The following is a 21,078-nucleotide window of genomic DNA, read 5'->3' as shown; positions in this document are numbered from 1 at the left end:
TCTGACGGAATGAGACTCTTTGACATCTTCGCTCTTCATCAGTGACTACCCAGAACCTAGGAACAGCCCAAGTCGAAGACGTCATCACCAGGAAAGGATGAGGGGTACATTTTAATAACTTTTGATAAATTTTATATATTCAAGAGAATTTCATTATCATCTTCATTTTTTTATCCCTCACGTCCATTTTTTATCATTTTCGCCCTTGTTTTCCTTGGCCTTCCCCTCTGAACTGAATCTGTGTCCTCAACTGATCTACGTCTATTAACCCAAGAACTCTCCATTCTTTCAATGTGACTATACCATCAAAGTCTACCTTTCTGCACACATTTCCTTATACTGTCCAGAATTAATCTTCCTCCTCTGATGTCATCAGATCTAAGCCTGCCTCTAAGACTTGCATTACACATTCATCATATCATTCTCATATCCTTTCTCTTCATGCAACACATGTCCTCAAACCTCACTTGTCAGGTTTTATTTCCATACATCATCACTTTGTCAACAGTGGTAATCCTCTGCTGGTTAGTAATGGCAGAAGTTCCCTGAATTTACTCCATTCTGTCCTAACTCTTGCAATCACACCACCACCTGCTCAACCCTGTGCTCCTATGCTGTCAGCATCTTAACGAAACTTGTGGGTAATTTCAATAGTTTTACCATCCAGATATACTTTTGTGTTCTCATCCCTCTTCATTGTCTTACACTTCTTGCATACAAATTTATTGTCTTCTCTTAACTTATCAGAAATTCTACTTCTTGATTACTCAATACTACCACAAAAAATTGAATTTTACTTTTCACAGACTGAGGTAGTAAACTCTTCTCTTTTGAAGGAACTTCTAGCACTACAACCACAAATCATCACTTTATTCTTGTGAGCATTCACTCTCAGAACTTTTTTCCATAGCATTGCTCCAATTCTTTAACAAGTAGATCATCCCTTGTTTCAGAAACAAACACTAAATCATAAGCATACAGCATCTCTTCCAGACAAACTGTACAGAATTCCCTGGTCAATGTTTCTAAGACACAAATGAAAAGCAACAAACTTTGTACAGAAACCTACTCCTACTTTGAGCATTTCTGTACATTTGCAACCTTCACCAACGACTTGTTTTCCCATAGTTCATGCAAAGCTAACCAGACAACTTATTTTGGCATTGAGTCAAAAGTTTTCTCCAAAGGCAAAATACAGGTTCTTCTTACCAAGATACTTCACTTGCATTTTTCTCTGGATAAATAGAGCACCAGTGATATTTTGCTCACACAAACTGCATTTTATCTATGCTTAGACTTATTTATTGCTCAATTATTCTCTTGGTCACTTTCAGGACCTGATCTACCAGCTTTAAACCTCTGTAATTACCTCGATCTAGTGTTTCCCTTTTAATCTTGTAACAATTCACAAATGTACTAAGTTCCCAGTGTTTTGAGATAACCTCTTTTATAACTTGATCTGTCATGATCACCTTGATGCCTGTTTAATCCGCAGTCTTTAACATTTTTCGGTAAAATCTGAAGGTTCTATAGTTTTATCCATCTTCATCTTACTTGCAGCTTCCTGTACCATTTCTTTCTTAATTCTTATAGTTGGACCAGATATTGTTTTAGCAACTTTTAGATTTTCATAATTCCATGAAAACTCAAAATTCAGCAATTTCTCATGGTGGCATACCAAGATACTTCACTTGCATTTTTCTCTTCATCTGTTCCGAATGCATTTCTCTCCAACAATATCCATATTTAATATTTCATTCTTTTTGGTCATCTTTCTTGACCTCCTTCTTGGTTTTGTATATTGCTCTTCATGCTTCCCTCTTTACCTCTATAGATACACATCTTTATTCACTAAACTGCTGATCCTCTGAATTCTTTCTCATGATCATTCTTTCAGATTTACTTCTCTAATGAATTTCTTGGACACAAGTCAATGCATCTTCTTTCAAGAAATTCAACAATCTAACTAGCCTTTCTTAAGTCACCTAGCATTTAAACTACATAGCCTATAATTTTACCCATTTTCTTTGAAAAGTCATTTCCTTATTTGGGGCAAGATTTTTTATAAACTGCATATCTAACTAGTGAGGTGATTGAAACCAGTGTTTTTATTGAGCTACCATCTTTAGGTGATTGTCTACCAAAGCTAAAGAGTGCTTTATCTGTCCGGTTTTTTTTTCCATAAAAAAAAAAAACAGAATAAAATAGGAAATTCTGCCACCCACTTCAGAGTCCAACCTCTATTTGGAACACACTAAGGCGGAATTCAAAAAGATCATGCTTTATAGTACAATTAAGGCTTTTCTTTTTATTTGTGCTAAAAGTACAACCAATGTGAAGTGTTGCAAATTATGTAACCATTAAGGAAACCAATTTTTTCTTTTTTTTGCTCACATTGCACCAGACTATGTCCCTCGTTTTCTGGTCTATTTCTTGAAACAGATTATATTTGATCTTGATATAGGGCTTTTGTTTCAATCCCATCTCCAGAAATATAGTATACATTCCAATTGCCTACTTAAGATCTTTTTTTTTTAAATTTTAAACAATGGTTATGAGCCAAAAATGTTGTATAGAATAATTGCAACAAAAATTACAAATTTCTACATCACTCCCCTCCTCCTCTCTCATTTTTGTAGATATTGGAGAGGGGGGGGAGGTCATTATTCCCCCATTCCCCCCCCCCATCTCATCTAATATCTGACTTTGTTTATCTTTCTTTTCAGATTTTGGAGAACTTCATCAACGATTCAATTTATTATCATCAGAAACAGTACATCTCGCCAAAGACATTGCCTGTGATATGGGGTCTCACCGTTTCAATTTATTGTATTGGGGGTATGATTGGTGGATTTTTGGTTGCTCATTTAACACAAAAATTTGGAAGGTAAGGAATTTCTTTGAAAACATTTTGGTTCAATTTAATTAAAACTACAGAAAAATCTTGATGTACTCGTCAAGGAATGAAAATTCATATTTCAAAAATCACATAAATTGGTCAAGTATTCGTATCATTTGGATTCTTTGGACTACTGTTCTCATCTTGAGTGTCATTTTCACAACATTTCAGTCTGTAACCTCTGACTTACTTCAGGTGTATATAATCAAACTCGGGAATCTTTCTGTCAAAGTAGGGAATCTGTATGAAATTTAAAACAAAACTCTTTATTTAATTTATTGGGGTAGCATGCTCTCGTTCCATCAGCCATGACTGGATAGAGGTCCTAGGAAATTCACAATTGTATTTTTGTTCGTTCGTCCACACTGAGGATTCAACTCTGTTTCTTTTTTTTTTCATTTTTTTTTTTTTGGTTAACTGTTGTGAATATCATTAAATATCAAAAGTGAGGACATAAATTCATTGACCCCATACAAAGGTGTACTCTCCCCCTCCACTCCAAAAAATTGGGATCATCTGTAAGCTGTGGGTAATGACCCGTGATGCCTTGAAGTAGAATCCTGGTGGCTGAGCAATTCTTCCATTTCGGCTAAACAGGAGATTGGAGACGCACAATCAATCATGTTATGCATTTGTATCTTCTCCCTGTGATGGGCACCGTCAGATTAGGGTATGCTTTATTTATGGAAAGCTGCCTGTGGGGGATGTTCAAAACCTATCATCACAATGCAGACTTCCATCCAGACAGATTGCCCGAAAGAAAGCATACCATACAGGAAGATGTTGTTGTGCACTATAATAATCTGCCCTTGATAAAAATATTTAGTTGATGACTTACTTACACCCACCCCAACATCACATAATCTAAAATATGCGTGAAATACGAAACTGCTGCAGTATGCCAACTGTAGCAGTAGTGCATGGACATAAAAAAAAAAAAGTGTGCTCGAATAATGGAAACGTTTGGTCATTCACCGTACCCTACCATAAATTTCTAGACATAAAAAAAACTACAGTATCATTTAGCTCTAAACAAACTAGATCAGGCAGCAAAGGACCATGATTTTAACAATGAAAATCCAAGAAAAAGAACAAGAACTGCTGATGGACAATTCTTCACAGATACAGAGGAAACAGGATTATTTAATACTATCAGCAGGACAGCTATGAGACCTAAAAAACTACCTTGGGCTTCTACTAGCAATTCTAATAATCCAGGACCGCTGCGAAAAAGGTAGGTTCTCTCTACCATGCTAGAAATCTACTAACGCCTGGAAGTATCCTGTACCTCTATAAGGCCACCATTCGCCCATGTATGGAGTATTGTTGTCATATTTGGGCTGGTGTATCTGCCACTAGTCTCTCACTCCTACACAAGGTTCAAAAAAGAGTCGCTAATCTGATAGGTCCTGAACTGTCATCTAAGCTTCAGACTCTGTTCCATCAACGAAATGTTGCATCCCTCTGTCTGTTCTACAAGTACTTTAACGGTGAATGCTCTGACAAACTGCAAGCACTTGTACCCCCTCGACGTAAATACCCCCGACAAACCCGACAAACAGCTAAATCCCACCCCTTCACAGTAGAGATCTCTAGATGTAAAAGAGCCTTCTACTCCAGTAGTTTCTTCCCCAGAACCGATAGACTTTGGAATTCCCTTCCAGGTCCCTGCTTCCCATACTGTACTGACTGACATGCAGAAGTTCAAGTGTAACGTGAACCGACATCTTGCTGCCTAACTCCCTACATAGTACCCCTGATGCTTATGTCCCTGATAGTAGCCCCCTACAACAAAGTGGTAATGTGCCTTGTTTGGGGTGAAAATTTAAAAAAAAAAAAAATTTTTTTTTAATAAATAAAATACTTCAGATGGCAGAGAGAGCAATGGTTGATAGGGAACTGCCATCGGATACCGGAAACAGAATAAGAGAAGTAGTAATTAAATGACAATTCAAAAATATGGTAAAAATGACTGACACAAACAGCACAATTGGTTACTTCATGAAATATTATTCAGAAACTGAAACACTTCACAATGTTCAACACTTCTGCTGGGCAATACCAGAATCAACCGACTACATAGTTCCATACATTCTATCAACATGGGTTATGCAAATTAAATGTGAAGCAGCAATGACTGATGGAACACTCTACAGAGTAAAAAGCATAGGATACACCATAGACAACATCAAATGTGAACAATGAAGAGGTGTTACTACAAAGCCCGGAACCATATTTCAACATCTACATAAACGACAGACATTACATAGGATATAGAAACTTAATAGGTGTAACAAAAGTACCAAACAATTCCTTCCAAGATCGGATCTGAAGCAGACAGTCGCAAAACTCATTGTCACTCTTAAAACTAACTCTAAAATATATTGACCAATTCCGATTTATTGGCTGTCACATCTTGATTAACAATCCTATTTCAACTTTCTTTTGTGTTCCTTGATGAACAACTTCCTCTCCAATGTTCAGCTAATAAACTTATTTCATTTTATTTATATATATATATATATACTTCTTAACGCCTTTGGAGGAGGGTTGATAGTACCACACGTATGATCTTGGAAAGAATAAGAAAATTAATTTGTCATTTGATTTCAGTGATTTTTAGAAAACTTCTCTTATATATTATCTTTTCAGAAAACAAACGCTCTTGCTGAATAACATTCCGACTGTGTTGGCTTTAGCGTTGATGTGTTTTTCAAAAATGGCTCACAGTTTTGAAATGATCATTGTCGGCAGATTCATCATTGGAATAAGCGCCGGTAATAATGAAATGTTTTTAAATGTTATTTCATTTTTTGATTCTTTGTATAAAAACAAAGAATTTCTTTTTTTTATAATGCAATAATTTTGTAATGGATAAAAAAAATACATAATTGAATTTACTTAACATGAAGATGCAAAAAAAAAAAAAAAAAAAAGATTTATAGTTTAAAACTTTTTTTTTCATGGAATTTAAATGTTATTAAATTCAGTTCTGTACTTACATAATTTTCTTTTTTTAATATCAATTTTTATGTGAAAAAAAAGTTGGTTCTTGTCCAGAATTCCCCTATATATAAAAATCAAAAATTAAAGAAAAATCTATATCCTATACATACCTATGAAGGAACCAAAATATCATTTTCTAAAAATCACATAAATTTATCAAGTAGTTTTATTTTTAAATAATAAAATTAAATCTTATGGGTAAGAAAGGAGCGACTGTCTCACATTGCCATCTTGAAAATAATCTTAAGAAACAAAGGAGATAATTCAATAATTCAAACTTGCAATATTTTTGTTGTAATGTCTATGAATTCCCATTAATCACTGAAAAATGATTTTCTTTATAAAAATAAAATTACTTGATTAATTTACATGATTTTTGGAATTTGATATTTTCGTTACATCACGGGTATGTAAATCATACAGATTTTTCTTTGTTTTTGTATTTTTAATATAGGGGAATTTTAGTTGTGAACCAATGACGTATGTGATGTTTCAATGTATTATTTTCTTTCTTCCGTATTTATTCAGATATGGGTTTCATCATGTCTATGGATTATCAATGTGACTTAGTTGGATTCAAAACTGGAATCCAAGTAGTCAGCATCCGGTGCTTTGTAAATTGAGCTAAATAAAACTGTTAGTAGCAATAGGAGAAATGATATTGTATGCAAACTAGCAGGCCGTCCGATCATGAAATACACTTAAATATGATATTTTAATTTATGCACATTTCATATTATTATAGAGCCACTTCTCTATTGATCATTGTATTCAATATATATATATATATATATATATATATATATATATATATATATATATATAATAGTGATTTCAGAAATTAAAATAAAAAAATGATTTGGGTGCCATCAGCTAGAATCGAAACCAAAACCTTCATTTCTTCAGTATTATTTGCTCCCATTTGAACTAAGACGATGTACACATCAAAGCTTTACAAATTAACTGACTTAAATATATAAATGCATGTTTTCAATTTTGACCTAAGTAGCTATTTTTACCAGTTAAAAATAAAAATCCAATTTATTCTACTGGTCTAAATCCCTTATATTTTTTTTATTTTTTTTTATTACATTTTCACCCCAAACAAGGCAAATTGCCACTTTGGTGTAGGGGGATACTATCAGGGGCAGCAACTACTGGGGCACTATGTAGGGATTTGGGCAGCAAGATGTCAGTTCACGTTGCACTTGAACTTCTGCATGTCAGTACAGGGAAGCAGGAACCTGGAATGAAATTCCAGAGTCTAGCGGTTCTGGGGAAGAAACTACTGGAGTAGAAAGATCTTTTACATCTAGGGATCTCTACTGTGTGGGGGTGGGATTTAGCTGCCTGTCGGGTTTGTCGAGGGTGTCTACGTCGAGGGGGTACAAGTGTCTGCAGTTCGTCAGAGCATTCACCATTAAAATACTTGTAGAACAAGCAGAGGGATGCAACGTTTCGTCGATGGGACAGAGTCTGAAGCTTAGATACCAGTTCAGGGCCTATCAGATTGGCGACTCTTTTTTGAACCTTGTCTAGGAGCGACAGACTAGTAGCAGATGCACCAGCCCAAATGTGACAACAATACTCCATACCTGGGCGAATGGTGGCCTTATAGAGGTACAGGATACTTCAGGTGTCAGTAGTTTTCTAGCACGGTAGAGAGAGCCTACCTTTTTCGCAGCGGCCCTGGCAATGTTTTCAATATAATTGTTCCAGCTCATGTTTCCTGTGAACGTTAGGCTAAACAGTTTGAAAGATGTACTCTCAGATAGGGAGTCACTGGCCATTGCTATTGGTGGCAAAGAAGGTTTCTTGTAATTATTGAAGGAAACCAGTTTAGTCTTGGCAGCATTGAATGTGACCATCCATTTATGTCCCCATTCCACTACAGATTGGAGGTCATCCTCTAGTGTTTTTGCCATTTCTTTAGATATGTGTTCATTTGTTTTCCTGTCATGCCTGTTATAGAGTGTAGTGTCATCAGCATATATACCCATCTCAGAAGCAGTTTTGTTGGGGAGGTCATTAATAAATATCAGGAAAAATAGAGGTCCAAGAATAGACCCCTGACGCACTCCCGCATTTATATCACACTGTTTAGATGTTCGACTGTCGAGGACAACCTGGATTTTTCTCTTATCTAAGAAGGATTTAATTATGTTAAGTATTCTACCAGTGATACCGTATGATTTAATTTTCCAAAGGAGACCCTTGTGCCATACCCTGTCAAAAGCCTTAGATATATCTAGAGCTACCGCTCTGCCCTTCCCCGCTTTGTCCAGTGAATGGTATATACGTTCAGAGATTACAGTGAGGATGTCAGCTGTGGAACGGCTTGTCTAAATCCATAGATTTAGACAAGCCCGTTCCACAGCTGACATCCTTATATATCAAATTTCGAGTCTGCAGACCAAAAATTGGCAAAGTAGTTTGGTAGAAACCATTCCACACGTACACAAAGATCGCTTTTGTAATAGGTTTCAATTAAACGCTTTTACGTTGCAACATTAAAAAAAAAATAAAGTAAATTTTTTTTTAAATTTGAAAAAAAAAAAAAAAAAAAAAAAACATTGAAAAGCACAATCTTCTTCCACAAATGGCTAAAATAATTCACATGAACTTTTTCGAACATGATTGCTAGGAATGAACGCTCTCCACGCTACAAATCTCCAGTTCTTTCAACGTTTTTTTTTTTCTTTTTGATTTCGATACTTTTTTGTGACCAAGAGCGGAGGTCCGCTTGAAATATAAAAAATAACAATAAAGATATTAAATACAAAAAGTAACATCGTTTTTCATATTTCAAAAAACCTTCATAACCTTTAAATCACTATCCTAGTAGCATACGTGGACTTTTAACATTTTTATATATATATATATATATATATATATATATATATATATATATATATATAGCTATTCATAATACTGATAACTGAAAGTACTCTATTTTTTATGCAAGGGCATTGCCTTAACACAAAGTGTAAATTGTCGTTTCCTCCATCAGAGAGTGAGGGGAGGGAATATACATTTATTACTTTTGTAAATAGTAAACATTTTATTTTAAAAATTTAATATTTTCTTAGTTTTCTTTTAAAATGTTTATTGGTGTTAGATATTTTCTCCTTTACCTTTCGCGTATGATAAAATTTGTTTTATTTTCCAGGTGTCAGTACGAGTGTTGCCCCAATGTACCTCTCTGAAATTTCACCTTTACGCCTGCGAGGGGTCATTTCGACAATCAACCAATGTGCCATTCTTATAGGGATTATATTTTCACAAGTTATTGGCTTACATAATGTCATAGGAAACGAAAGTCTTTGGCCTTTGCTATTTGGTGAGTAAATTTTTGTTTCTGCTTGAAATGCAGCGAGTACTTATGACGACTCATAGTTATGGCACACTTTACAAGATCTGTAAAATATGAAAAAAACTTGAAGAGGATGTATGCCTTTTATCATACCTTGATATTAATATTGTCGACCAATGAAAATATCTATCAAGCATGTATACGCACTGTGATGTATAGAAGTGAAACCTGGCCAGTGAGAGTTGAAGACATTCGTTGCATGGAAAGAAATAGTATTAGAATAATGCAATAGATGTGTAACATGAATATTAAAAATTTTGATCTGATGATCTCAAATGGAGATTAAATCTGGACAGTACAGAAAAGATGGGTGAAGAACCGGGAACTTAATGACGTTTCTGAATTTTTGAGGTGAGGATTGGTTATTTGTATTATTATTCATCGGACTACTGTTCTCATCTTGAGTGATTTTCACAACGTTTCGGTTGATGTAACCTCCGACCTTCTTCAGGTGTATCTTGTCGAACTCGGAAATGTTTCTGTCGAACTCAGGAATTTGGACGTAATTTTGAGTGGAACCCTATATTTACTTCACGCAGGTAGTGTGCTCTTGTTCAATCAGCCATGACTGGATAGAGGTCCTAAGTAATTCGCAATTGTATTTTTCAGTCGCCCGAAAAGACCCGTGGCGCAGTGGTTAGAGTACTGGGAAAAATCAATTGTAAAAGTGATATTCTCTTGAAAATTGAAGGTTCAATCTTCGGTGTGGGCGACTGAAATATACATTTGCGAATTACTTAGGACCTCTATCCAGTCATGGCTGACGGAACAAGAGCATTACCCCCGTGAAGTAAATAAAGGGTTCCGCTAGAAATTCCATCCAAATTCCTGAGTTCAACAGAAACATTCCTGAGTTCGACAAAATACACCTGAAGAAGGTCGGAGGTTATATCGACCAAAACGTTGTGAAAATCAGACTCAAGATGAGAACAGTTGTCCGATGAATGATAATACAGGGAACTTAATGTTTGTATGTTCATCTTGAAAAATGGAATAAGAGTTCTTGGATTAGATGTAGAACAGTTGAGGAAACAGGATCAGTTGGTAGAAAAATATAGGGATTGATAAGGATGGATTTTGAGATCTGACCAGAGATAGGTTAGTTTAGAAGTCAATTTTTATAAGCTGTTCAACACATGCCAGCATGTAAAATGGATGCTTAACTTAAATATGATTGTCATATAAAAGACAGAACACAAAAGTACATATTTGTGAGTAATTTGTGATTATATCGCACAGAAACATACTGTGACATATGACAACTTCCTTTTATGTTATACTAGCGAGGGGTACCCGGTGTTGCCCGGGTGTTTGTAGGTGTGTGTGAAAAAAAACAGGTGCCCATGAAAAAAAAAAGCCTTGACGACGCGCAGTTGGAAAATAGTAAAGTGTGAAAAAAAAAAGCCTTGACGACGCGCAGTTGGAAAATAGTAAAGTGTGAAAAAAAAACGGGTGCGCATTTTTGATTGACGTGACAGCGATAGGTATTCAGCAGTTAGCATTTTGTGCGGGACAGTTTTTAATGAGGTCAATAGATCGGTTTTTAAAAACCCGCTCCCTCGTCTCGAAATGAAAGCTACCGTCTGATATGACGAAGTCGACATTGACCAAACGTTAATTAGCTCACTAGAGACCACTGGCTCTGGGCCTGTGATTAGAGGCGAGTTTCGCTTTTTGTTTATACCGAAAACCGAATGTAACGCGTGCCGATGCGGGAAATGTGGAATAATTAACGTTTGAAAGTCAATAAAATTAAATAGACAGGCGAGCTCCGTGGTTAAGTGTGAGATATTACAATTTATAAATGATATAAAAAGTTTTAAGAAGTTGCGAAGCGAGCGAGCGCTTCTCTGAAAGAAGCCTTTTGTGGACATCAAGGAAAAGCGTACGTACATACATACATACATACATACATTTTCGCTTTTATATTTATAGATTATTTAAACTCAAAATATAATACAATAATTTTAATTGCAGTAATAAATGATAGTTTATTCTTAAACATCATGTATATATAGCTTTGATTACAAAAGAAAATTACATATATAGATGGTAACACCATTACGATATTACTGTACTGCACTACAGTGGCACTCACCCTAGACAGGTTGAACTGGTTTCGTTCTTGCATATAGAGCAATATATTTTTTAAACGAGTTCCCAGATCAGATTAAGAACAACAATATGGTAGAATATAATACCTTTTGTTCTACCTTTAGAGACAATGGCTACCCCCTGTAAGAGTGTCTGCATGTGTAATCGTGAAGCAAAGGTTGTGCAATTTCTAACCACATCTCTCCTGAATTAGCACTGTCTGATTCCAATGGCAAAGAGAAGTCTCGGACAGCTGGAAATAATGCCAAGATAAGCGGAGAACACATGCAGCTCCTGATATTCCAAAATGGTCACCCATTTTAGTACTGACCAGGTTCAATGATGCTTAACTTTAGTTATCTAACAGGAACTAATGTGTCAGTATAATTACGCCATATAATATTAGAACATATTAGGTTGGAAATTAATGAATTCAGAAATATTATAGTAGAAAATGTAACTTCAAGAGAAACTTTTGGGAGTATTTAATAGCATTTTATCTGTATATTGAGATTGCATTGATAGTGTAAATATCTGTGAGAAAATATTTTTAAGTGTTGGATTGGAACATAATTTAAAAAAAAAAAAAAAAAAAAAAAAAGGAAATGCCCAAAGAGGCGTAATAAACAAATAGTAATTGAACATCCTGTTTTTTTCTAAAATCGACTATCGCAGATATTTAATTTTTTTTTTCCTCCCCCAGGTTTGTCAATCGTTCCTGTAATCATTCAGATGTTGTCATTACCTTGGTGTCCAGAGACACCTCATCATCTAATCATGCATGATGAAGATGAGGCAGAAGCAGGTAGGACTTTTCATCGCCATTTTTAAAAAATTTTTTCTTAAACTTTTTTGTTTGCTTAAATAAATTATAAGCAAATTGCATATCCTTTTTTATATCATGCAGTAGAACCCTGGGATACGGCATTAAAAATTAGTAACAAAATACAGTACAGTACATAATACACATATATATAATTAAATAATATTATAAATAACGCTGTAAGGTGGAGGCAAATACTGTAATTATTATAATTATTATTATTATAAATGTTGTCATTATTATTAATACGCACAGAGTGGTCTTCGCGCCAAGACCACTTTTAAGTATCTGTTCTGATACTGCACATAACCTTATTTGCCCTCGGTTTGTGAACGAGAATTCCTTCAGGACAGAGACAACTTTTATTCTTATTTTTATATTAATTAATATTATTATTAATTTTCATTTTTATATTTATTTTTGTCCTTATCCAGTGTGCCATTTTTGTAAGAAGGGAAACGGAATTTACTCCACATTAAAAACCAACATTGTCTCTCTAACTCTGCTCTCGTGGGGAGGTTTATTATTATTATTATTTAAAACTATCACCTTTGTTATTAATACTTTACTATATTTATCTATTAATATTTTGGTTTTAACTATTATTGTCATCATTATGATAACTATTAATGATATTATTTTTACCATCTAACAAATTTGTTTAAATTTCAAACATTTATTATACATATTGAAATCAATTGTCTCTTTTTTGTCTTTTAAATTAAATTGCAAAAATTAAAAGAAAAAATACAGCATTTTTCTTCTACAAACGGTAAAAATAATTCATGTGAACTCTTTCAAAGATTGTTGCAAGAAATGAACGCTGTTGATATTACAAATTTCCAGTTTTTTTTTAATGTCTTTTTGTTTCAATACTTTATTGTGACCAAGAGCGGAGGTCCACTTGAAATATAAAAAATAAAATATCAAATACAAAAAATAACATCGTTTTCATGCTTCAAAATACCCTCATAACCTTTAAATCACTATATATATATATATAGTATTATAATGGAATAATTCCAGAGGAAATCCGGGTATGAAATCTCAATGTGGTAAACAGAGCAATAACATAAAAATATAACACGGAAATTACATAATTGTCGATGCAATAATTTATTTTAACCTTATGGTATTTTCAAGCATCTAAACCAGACAATTACATTTTTGATACTGAAAGAAGGAAAGAAAAAATCGGGCTTCGACCCTCAAAAAACCAGAGGGGGTGGTAGTAGCAATCCACTTAATACATTTTATAGAGAGGGTGTAAAATAATAATTATTTTATTTATTTCTTTATGCGTGCATAAAAGTACTTTTGTGTACGGAGTGAATAAAAGTATATATTAACCGAAACTAGATACGTCCTATCGAATTGGGGGCGGCTAATATTGCAATTTTCTACTTCTTAATCAATTAAGAAGTGAAATATTAGTGAGCAAAATTACAACGACCGCTATAATCACCAATAAAATTAATTACATGAAAATATATAAAATATTAACTACATAAGACTCAATTTTGTTAAATTCATAGTAATATATTACAAATACAATATTTAAATGTATTATAAGAAAATATTTATTCCTAACTAATTTTAACATAATAACATACAGATAGTTTTAAAACTTTGTATATAATATTTTTTTTTATTTTTTTTATTTATCTTTTAATAGACTTACTTTCCATGACTCAATTAACTATAGGACGCGAGTATAATCTCCATTTTCTTTTCCTTATCTTTCTCAGAGATTCTAGACTAATAAAACCATATGACAGGCAGCGGTTGATCACTGTCTCCCCTTTTTTTCTTCCTCTCTTTTTTTCTTTTTCTTTTTCCATTACGCGCTGTTCTATTTCTTTCTCTCTATATCCGTATATTTTCTCCCCCTTCTTCCTAGGTTAGTAAACGCGTGTCAAGGCATTTACGTGTAAGAACGTACATATTTACTACTACTACTTGCTACTACCACCCCCTCTGGTTTTTTGAGGGTCGAGGCCCGATTTTTTCTTTCCTTCTTTCAGTATAAAAAATGTAATTGTCTGGTTTAGATGCTAGAAAATACAATAAGGTTGAAATAAATTATTGCATCGACAATTATGTAATTTCCGTGTTATATTTATATATATATATATATATATGATTAATTTAATCACAAAAATTAATATATGAAGATATAATTTTATGTGTAAATTTTCAGTATTTACTTCAACAGTGCTTAATACATAGGTAGAGCTAGGTAGTAAGTTATGAAAATATATATGGTAATTAAGCTACACAGAATATTCTACGTTTCATTCTTGTGAGAATTTGTCAGGCTTATGTGAAAAGTTGTGGTTATCGTGCGTTTATATGCTATTGAATTTTCTAGTCAGCCAATCAACTTTCTAATTGCCACCATGCCTATCCTAATCAGCCAATGGGTAGGCATTTACAGGACAAAGGCACAGTTAGCCTCCGGTTCACTCGTTCTCTTTGTGATTTTTTCTTTTAGATAATTGTTGTTTTATCAACTTGCATGAAAAGAGCTATACAAAAGATGCTTAAAACGTTTTGAATTATGCAAATACCATCAGTAATTCAAAAGTTATGAGAATTTTAAGTGCCAAAATTTATGCTTTTCTGTAGACATTTTTCTTTAGAAAAAGTGGGCTAAATTACGGACCTTAACATTTCAAGAAATTCGGTAATTTCGCCACCATTTATTTATTTTTCAAGCTATTCTCATGAAACTTGGCACTTTTATGTAAAATTGTGTGCTCTTTCTGATTATGCAGTCAACTCTGATATATTTCTTTACCATAAGCCATGAATTATAAATTAAGATATACAAATTTCAATTTTTTTTTAAACTAGCGCATGATATCATACAGTGGGTGTCTATTCATGAGCAAAACTAAGTATTTAGTGGTATTTAAATATAGCTTTAGTGAGTGAAGGTATTTACCTGCCTCCCCACCAAAGGAGAGCTTAATCTTGGGTGTAGCCATTGAATGCCTAAAGAGCATTCATGGCCGCTATTTATTACTCCCCTCAAAGAAAAAAAAAATTGAGTAGATATGAATTAATCTCAGAAATAAATCAAAGAAAATTTTTCACATAGATTTTGGATTTCTATAAAAGTTAGAAATTCCCATAGTCGACCAGAACTTATGCATTTTGGGACCAGTCCAATTTTCAATTTTGTAAATCCTCTCTATCTGGCCCAAAATATACCCCTATTTTCTGAGATGCAACCATAAATCGTACTCTACATGAATCCTTGATGTAACTTTCACAGTACCAGGATACCAGGAATCCTGATAAGCAACAACTATATATTCAACAGTTGATGGTAATTTTTGTCATTTCTATTCTGTTGTTTTACTGAAAATTCAACTATGTAAACAAAGAAATAAAACGGTAATTTTTTACCTTGTTTCCACCTTAACATTTAAAATGATTACTTTTATAGGTTTTAGGGTATGCTGAAAACGAATGTCGCATTTAAATTTTCTACAAATAAGTAGTTTTTCAGATATCAAGCAATGTCATTTCTTCTGTTATCACTGGTGGCCATCTTGGTATGTGCGAGCGCACAAATGTAAACCCGAGAAACTATGTGCAAATGCATGTACCAAGATGGCCACCAGCAATAACATAAGGAATGACATTGTTTAATATCCAGAAAGCTACTTATTTGCAGAAAATTTAAATGTGATATTCGTTTTCAACATACCTGAAAACCTTTAAGGGTAGTCATTTTAAAGAACAATGTTAAGGTGGAAACCAGGTAAAAATTTACAAAATGCATCACAATGAAATTCTTTATCGAACCGCCTAATTATTATTATTATTATTATTATTATTTAGATATCTTCAGTAAAAAAAAAACAGGTTTGTTTTACAGATTTGAAAAAATGGACTTGACAATGAGTTAAAAATAAATTCAAGTTTCACAATATATTTTATTTCATTGTTAGGTGAAAATGCAGAATAGTTAAAAAAAAAAAAAAAAACCTTCATTCCCCCCCCATGTTAAGAATGGGTTTCTAAATAATAACATTATTTCAGCATGGTAGCATAAGTGCACAAGTACCTTTTATTTGTTTTTATTTTTGCTTTTTGCTTTTTTTACTATTAAAAAACACAAATCTACCTTAAGTACAAGTAAGAAGTTATAAATACAATGACAGAAACGCATGTACTTAGTACATTTTTGTTGTTTTTTAATGCTTTTAAAAAAAAAAAAATAGTATTGTTTGGAAATCAAATTTGAAAAACTTGGAAATAATTTTCTAAATTAACAAATTCAGAATAAAAAATGAAACAGTTTTCTATTTCTAAGAGAATACAAACTAAACTCGTTAGGCAGCTCAGCGCTGGTTAGCGAATTTGAATTTCTATAAAAGATAACATTTTAAACAAATTTCCATACGATTAATAATTATCAAATATTTAAATATTATACATGAAAATAATTCTGAAACTATTATCTATATAAAAATAGATAATATATGCCGATTTATTTTATCAATTTTGAAATATTCTTTGTCAACTTTGCTTGGTTGTAACTTTGCTTTCTATGGTCATAAAAATATAAATCAAAGTCCAGTGGAGATGGACTTCTATACTTATATAGCCTGTAAAATTTCACCAATATCCAATCAAATTTAACCCCACGCATGTGTATCCAAATGTAACATATGAAATGTAAACATTGAAAAAAACTGTTTCCCTTTTTGCTGTCATTTTTTACCGTTTTTTTTTTTTTTTTTTTCATTTTTAACTTGGAGCATAAAAACACTGAATGCATAAAAGAAAAATAAATTAACATCATTGGAATGCTTATTCTATTCTCTTTCCAGCAATGTAATTTTTTTAAAAACTGAATCACAAATAAAAATATGACTTGTTGAAGCACATTAGGTATTGCCAATGTCCACAAAAATACAGCATACGCTTGTAATGCTACTTTGTGTGTTTATGGGAAGGGTAGATATCCTTTTGTTGTAGTAGGCTGACCTATTTTCAGCCTAGGTGTAGTTACATATGTTATTTTATGTTTTAATCTATATTTCGGATATTGTGTTAGTGTGTATATATATATATATATATATATATATAGAGAGAGAGAGAGAGAGCGAGAGACTTATTTATGAATATATGGACTTATTTATGAATATATGTTTATTTTATTTATTTATTTTCTATTGTTATTGTCAATTTTAAATTTTATTTTGTATCGCTATCCTACACTAAAGTTTATCCTGTGCACACAGTTGTTCGCTATCCAATCTCCGGCTCCCACCCTCGCCAATCTTTCACGAAAAACACCTGTCTAGCTGAAACCACTGTCAATAATTTTCCCCACTCTTTATCTGTGCCTAAATCAAAATGTAGATTCCATTCTTCTTTCTTAGAAGTGCACGCCTGTGGAACTTACTTCCGTTTGCCTGTTTCCTACCTAACTACAACTTGGATGTCTTCAAGTCCAACATAAACAAATTCCAGATAAACCGTCCCTTTAAGTTATCAAATCGTCATTATTAACGATTACTAGGATATTATCCCATTGATTACTGTACACGCAATAACTCTTATCCTCAAGTGGCTTCTGGGCCTTGATAAATGGTGACTCCCATGTAAAAAACAAAATTTCTCTCTTACAGTTTAATAGATGGTGGGGTTCTTTAAAGAATAGGATAGCAAATTTTTCATTTAGGCATAATCTACATGCATTGTCTAGGTCCCTACATGTACTTGTTTACCTCACTTAGATTACTTTCAGCCAGAAGCTGCGGCCTCCTCTGCTGCCAGTCGTCACAGGTTCGCTCCACTGGATATGAGCATTGGAGGTTCAGAGGGTGTGTACTTGATGCGCAACAGATACTGCACCTAAACTGCGCAAGCAAGTTTGGAGCCAAGGTGGAAAGTCCTGTGGTGATGCAGTGAGACTACGCCAACACCGAGGGATAAAGCACTGAGGCCCCAACTAGTCATCGTCAAGATTGACGGACTGCATGATGATGATGATGATGATCATAATGACATCTACTTGAGAGTTGCATCAGAAGCCTTTAACACCTCGCCATTAGAAAGTTTATGCACTGAAACAAACGAACCTCCTTTGGAACTAAGAAGACAAAAATTAGGAATGCAGCATTATTTAAAACTAGCCTCATATGCATCAAACCCTGCCTACAAGGTTTTTTTTTTGGGGGGGGGGGGTTAATCACAACTTAAACTATTCTTCAGTAAAAAAGAATTAAATGTTTCAGCCTCCACATGGAAGAATTTATTACTGAAGGACATCAATTCACAAGTTTAGCAGAGCTAAATGGAGAAAATTTGGAATAACAACCCAAAAAATAAACTATTCACCCTACCATTGGTGAATGGTATCCAGGTTACTGAAAAATAAAAAAGGAGGAAAGAGTACTAAGCAGACTCCAAATTGGACAAGTTACCCATTTACGTCTAAAAATTGAGGAATCCCCCCCCCCTCTCAATATGTATTGCATTCCAAGAGCTTTTTACGGTAAAGCATGTGTTGATCAGCTACACTTTCAATCGAATTCAATTAAAATATTACAGATTAAATGATTTAAAAGACCTATTTAACAATATAATCCAAACAAAACAAATTCTTGGAAGAAATCAAGGTAAAGAAAGGATTTATCTTTTTCTTACCATAAAACATAAATATTACTTAAACCTCACTATTATCCATTATATTGAAAATTTTCAATACAAAATCCCTCTTAACAAATTTTAATACCTCAAACAAAATCCTGCATTAAATGAACTATGAGGGATGATATGCCATATAACAAGATTAATCAAACCACTCTACCATCCATCTAACCTTTAAAAAAAAAAACATTAAAAGTTAGTTTCTCTCTTTTGTATAAGTTTTCTCTTCATGTTTATAATGTCTTCCTTTTTGAATGTTCGTCCTGATTGTGTGTTGCTGTCAATTTTAGCTCTGGTTTGGTTAAGAGGCACACATGATGTTGGCTATGAACTGGAAGAACTTCGTCTCATTAAAGAAGAAGCAAGACATACGCCACAGGTCAGAAATTTGCAATTTTATACCATTTTTTTTTTTTTTTTCCAATTCCTTGCATTTTCTTGTATTGGATGATTTTGCTTTGTTAACTTTTGTTTGCCTATAAAGTTAAAATGATGCAATATTATTTAAGACTTACCATCCATACCATTAGATCGCACCAAGAAGCAGCAAAGAAGTGTATACCTCTGAAGCCCAAGGTAAAGCGAAAAATACTGTGGAAAAATAATATCAAAACGAGATGAGTTAAAAAACATAAACAAGAAGCAACATTCGACAGAATACAAAACTAAGGAAACAAGTCCTTCAAGAGCTTAGTATGATGTACCTATCAGAACACCAGAAGTATGTTCAAGAACAAATAAATCAAATCAACAATGCTGCAGATAACAAACAATCATATCTGACTTGGCAGTTAGTAAATGAGATACCTGGGTGCAAACAACCTGTCAAAGCTAAGTTTAAAGGCAAACACTTCGGAAAATGCATGTTTGAAATGGAAAGCACATTTTGAAAATCTATTTGGAAACAAACCAAAAGTGGCAGACCAACCAATTCAGCCAATTGTTGTACAGGAACTCGATATTGAGAAGGATAATTTTACAATGGAGGAACTTCTAACTGTACTAAAGAAGACCAAGAATCGTAAAGCTGCAGGCTTAGATAACATACCTTCTGAAGTATGGAAGACAGATGGCTTTAATGACATACTTCTTAGTTCATGCAATGCTGTATATAATCAAAAAGTTATTCATATATGGAGAAAAGAATGCATACTTCCCTTCCTCAAGAAGGGTAACCTAAGCATACCAAGCAACTACAGAGGAATAACACTCACTCCAATTGCAGTAAAAATCTACAATACCATGCTTCTCAACCGCATCCAACCAAAGATCAAAGAAAATCTCAGGAAGAACCAGAATAGATTTAGAAAGAATCGCTCTACTACTAGTCAAATACTTACTCTCAGGAGTCAAAGCCAAAAACATTGAGGCAGTCATGCTCTTTGTAGATTTCTCCAAAGCGTTCGACTCTGTACATAGAGGAAAAATGGCCAGCATATTAAAAGCATATGGCATTCCAAATGAAGTCATTAATGCTATCATGATACTATATGAGCACACTCGAGCAATGGTCAGATCGCCAGATGGGGATACTGAATTTTTCGACATCCGCACTGGGGTTCTACAAGGAGATACTCTGGCCACTTTTCTTTTCACTGTCTGTCTTGACTTTGTACTTCGCACCTCTGCCGATATACACAGCACGCTAGGCTTCACTCTAAATGAATCCAGAAATAGACGTCATCAATCAGCACACATAACTGATGCAGATTATGCAGATGATCTTGCTTTGTTCGCGAACAGCACTGCTGATGTGCAAACACTGTTACGCAAGCTAGAAAAGTCTGTAAATGACATTGGTCGCCACATTGATGCAGATAAGACAAGTTTATGACTTTCACTATGGAAGGAGAGATCAGGGCTCTGGTTGGAACAATACTGAAAGAAATTGCTGAGTTTACGTATCTCAGCAGCAATATAATTTCCACAAAGAGATATCGAAATTCACATCTCAAAAGCATGGGCTGCATTAGATAAGCTGTGGTCAGTATGGACTTCAAGACTAACTGACAAACTGAAAAGGCAGTTCTTCAGAGCAGTGATGGATTCTGTCCTTGTTTATGGTGCTACAACCTGGACACTCTCCAAAAGACTAGAAAGAAAGCTAGATGGTACATACACCCATATGCTACAAATAGTGTTAAGTATATCTTGACAAAACAAGATTATCCCATGAAGCAGCAACTTTATGGCAACCTACCTGCCATA

General features: G+C 33.9%; 1 protein-coding gene across 2 annotated transcripts in view; it reads left to right on the top strand.

The window, feature by feature from the left end:
• LOC145290975 (solute carrier family 2, facilitated glucose transporter member 1-like) overlaps nt 1-21,078 on the top strand; it is a 66,677-nt gene that overhangs the window by 33,131 nt on the left and 12,468 nt on the right. For both annotated transcript variants that reach the window (XM_080136531.1, XM_080136529.1), the window contains 5 exons: nt 2,727-2,887; nt 5,552-5,676; nt 9,075-9,245; nt 12,076-12,177; nt 19,161-19,249. In XM_080136531.1, the coding sequence (XP_079992657.1) occupies nt 2,727-2,887; nt 5,552-5,676; nt 9,075-9,245; nt 12,076-12,177; nt 19,161-19,249 (648 nt within the window). The remainder of the gene's footprint in view (nt 1-2,726; nt 2,888-5,551; nt 5,677-9,074; nt 9,246-12,075; nt 12,178-19,160; nt 19,250-21,078) is intronic.

The sequence above is a fragment of the Euprymna scolopes genome, chromosome 2 (genome assembly GCF_053919585.1).
Source record: "Euprymna scolopes isolate OS-2025 chromosome 2, ASM5391958v1, whole genome shotgun sequence".
In the NCBI taxonomy this organism is placed as follows: Eukaryota; Metazoa; Mollusca; class Cephalopoda; order Sepiida; family Sepiolidae; genus Euprymna; species Euprymna scolopes.
This window is presented reverse-complemented; position numbering and strand designations above follow the sequence as displayed.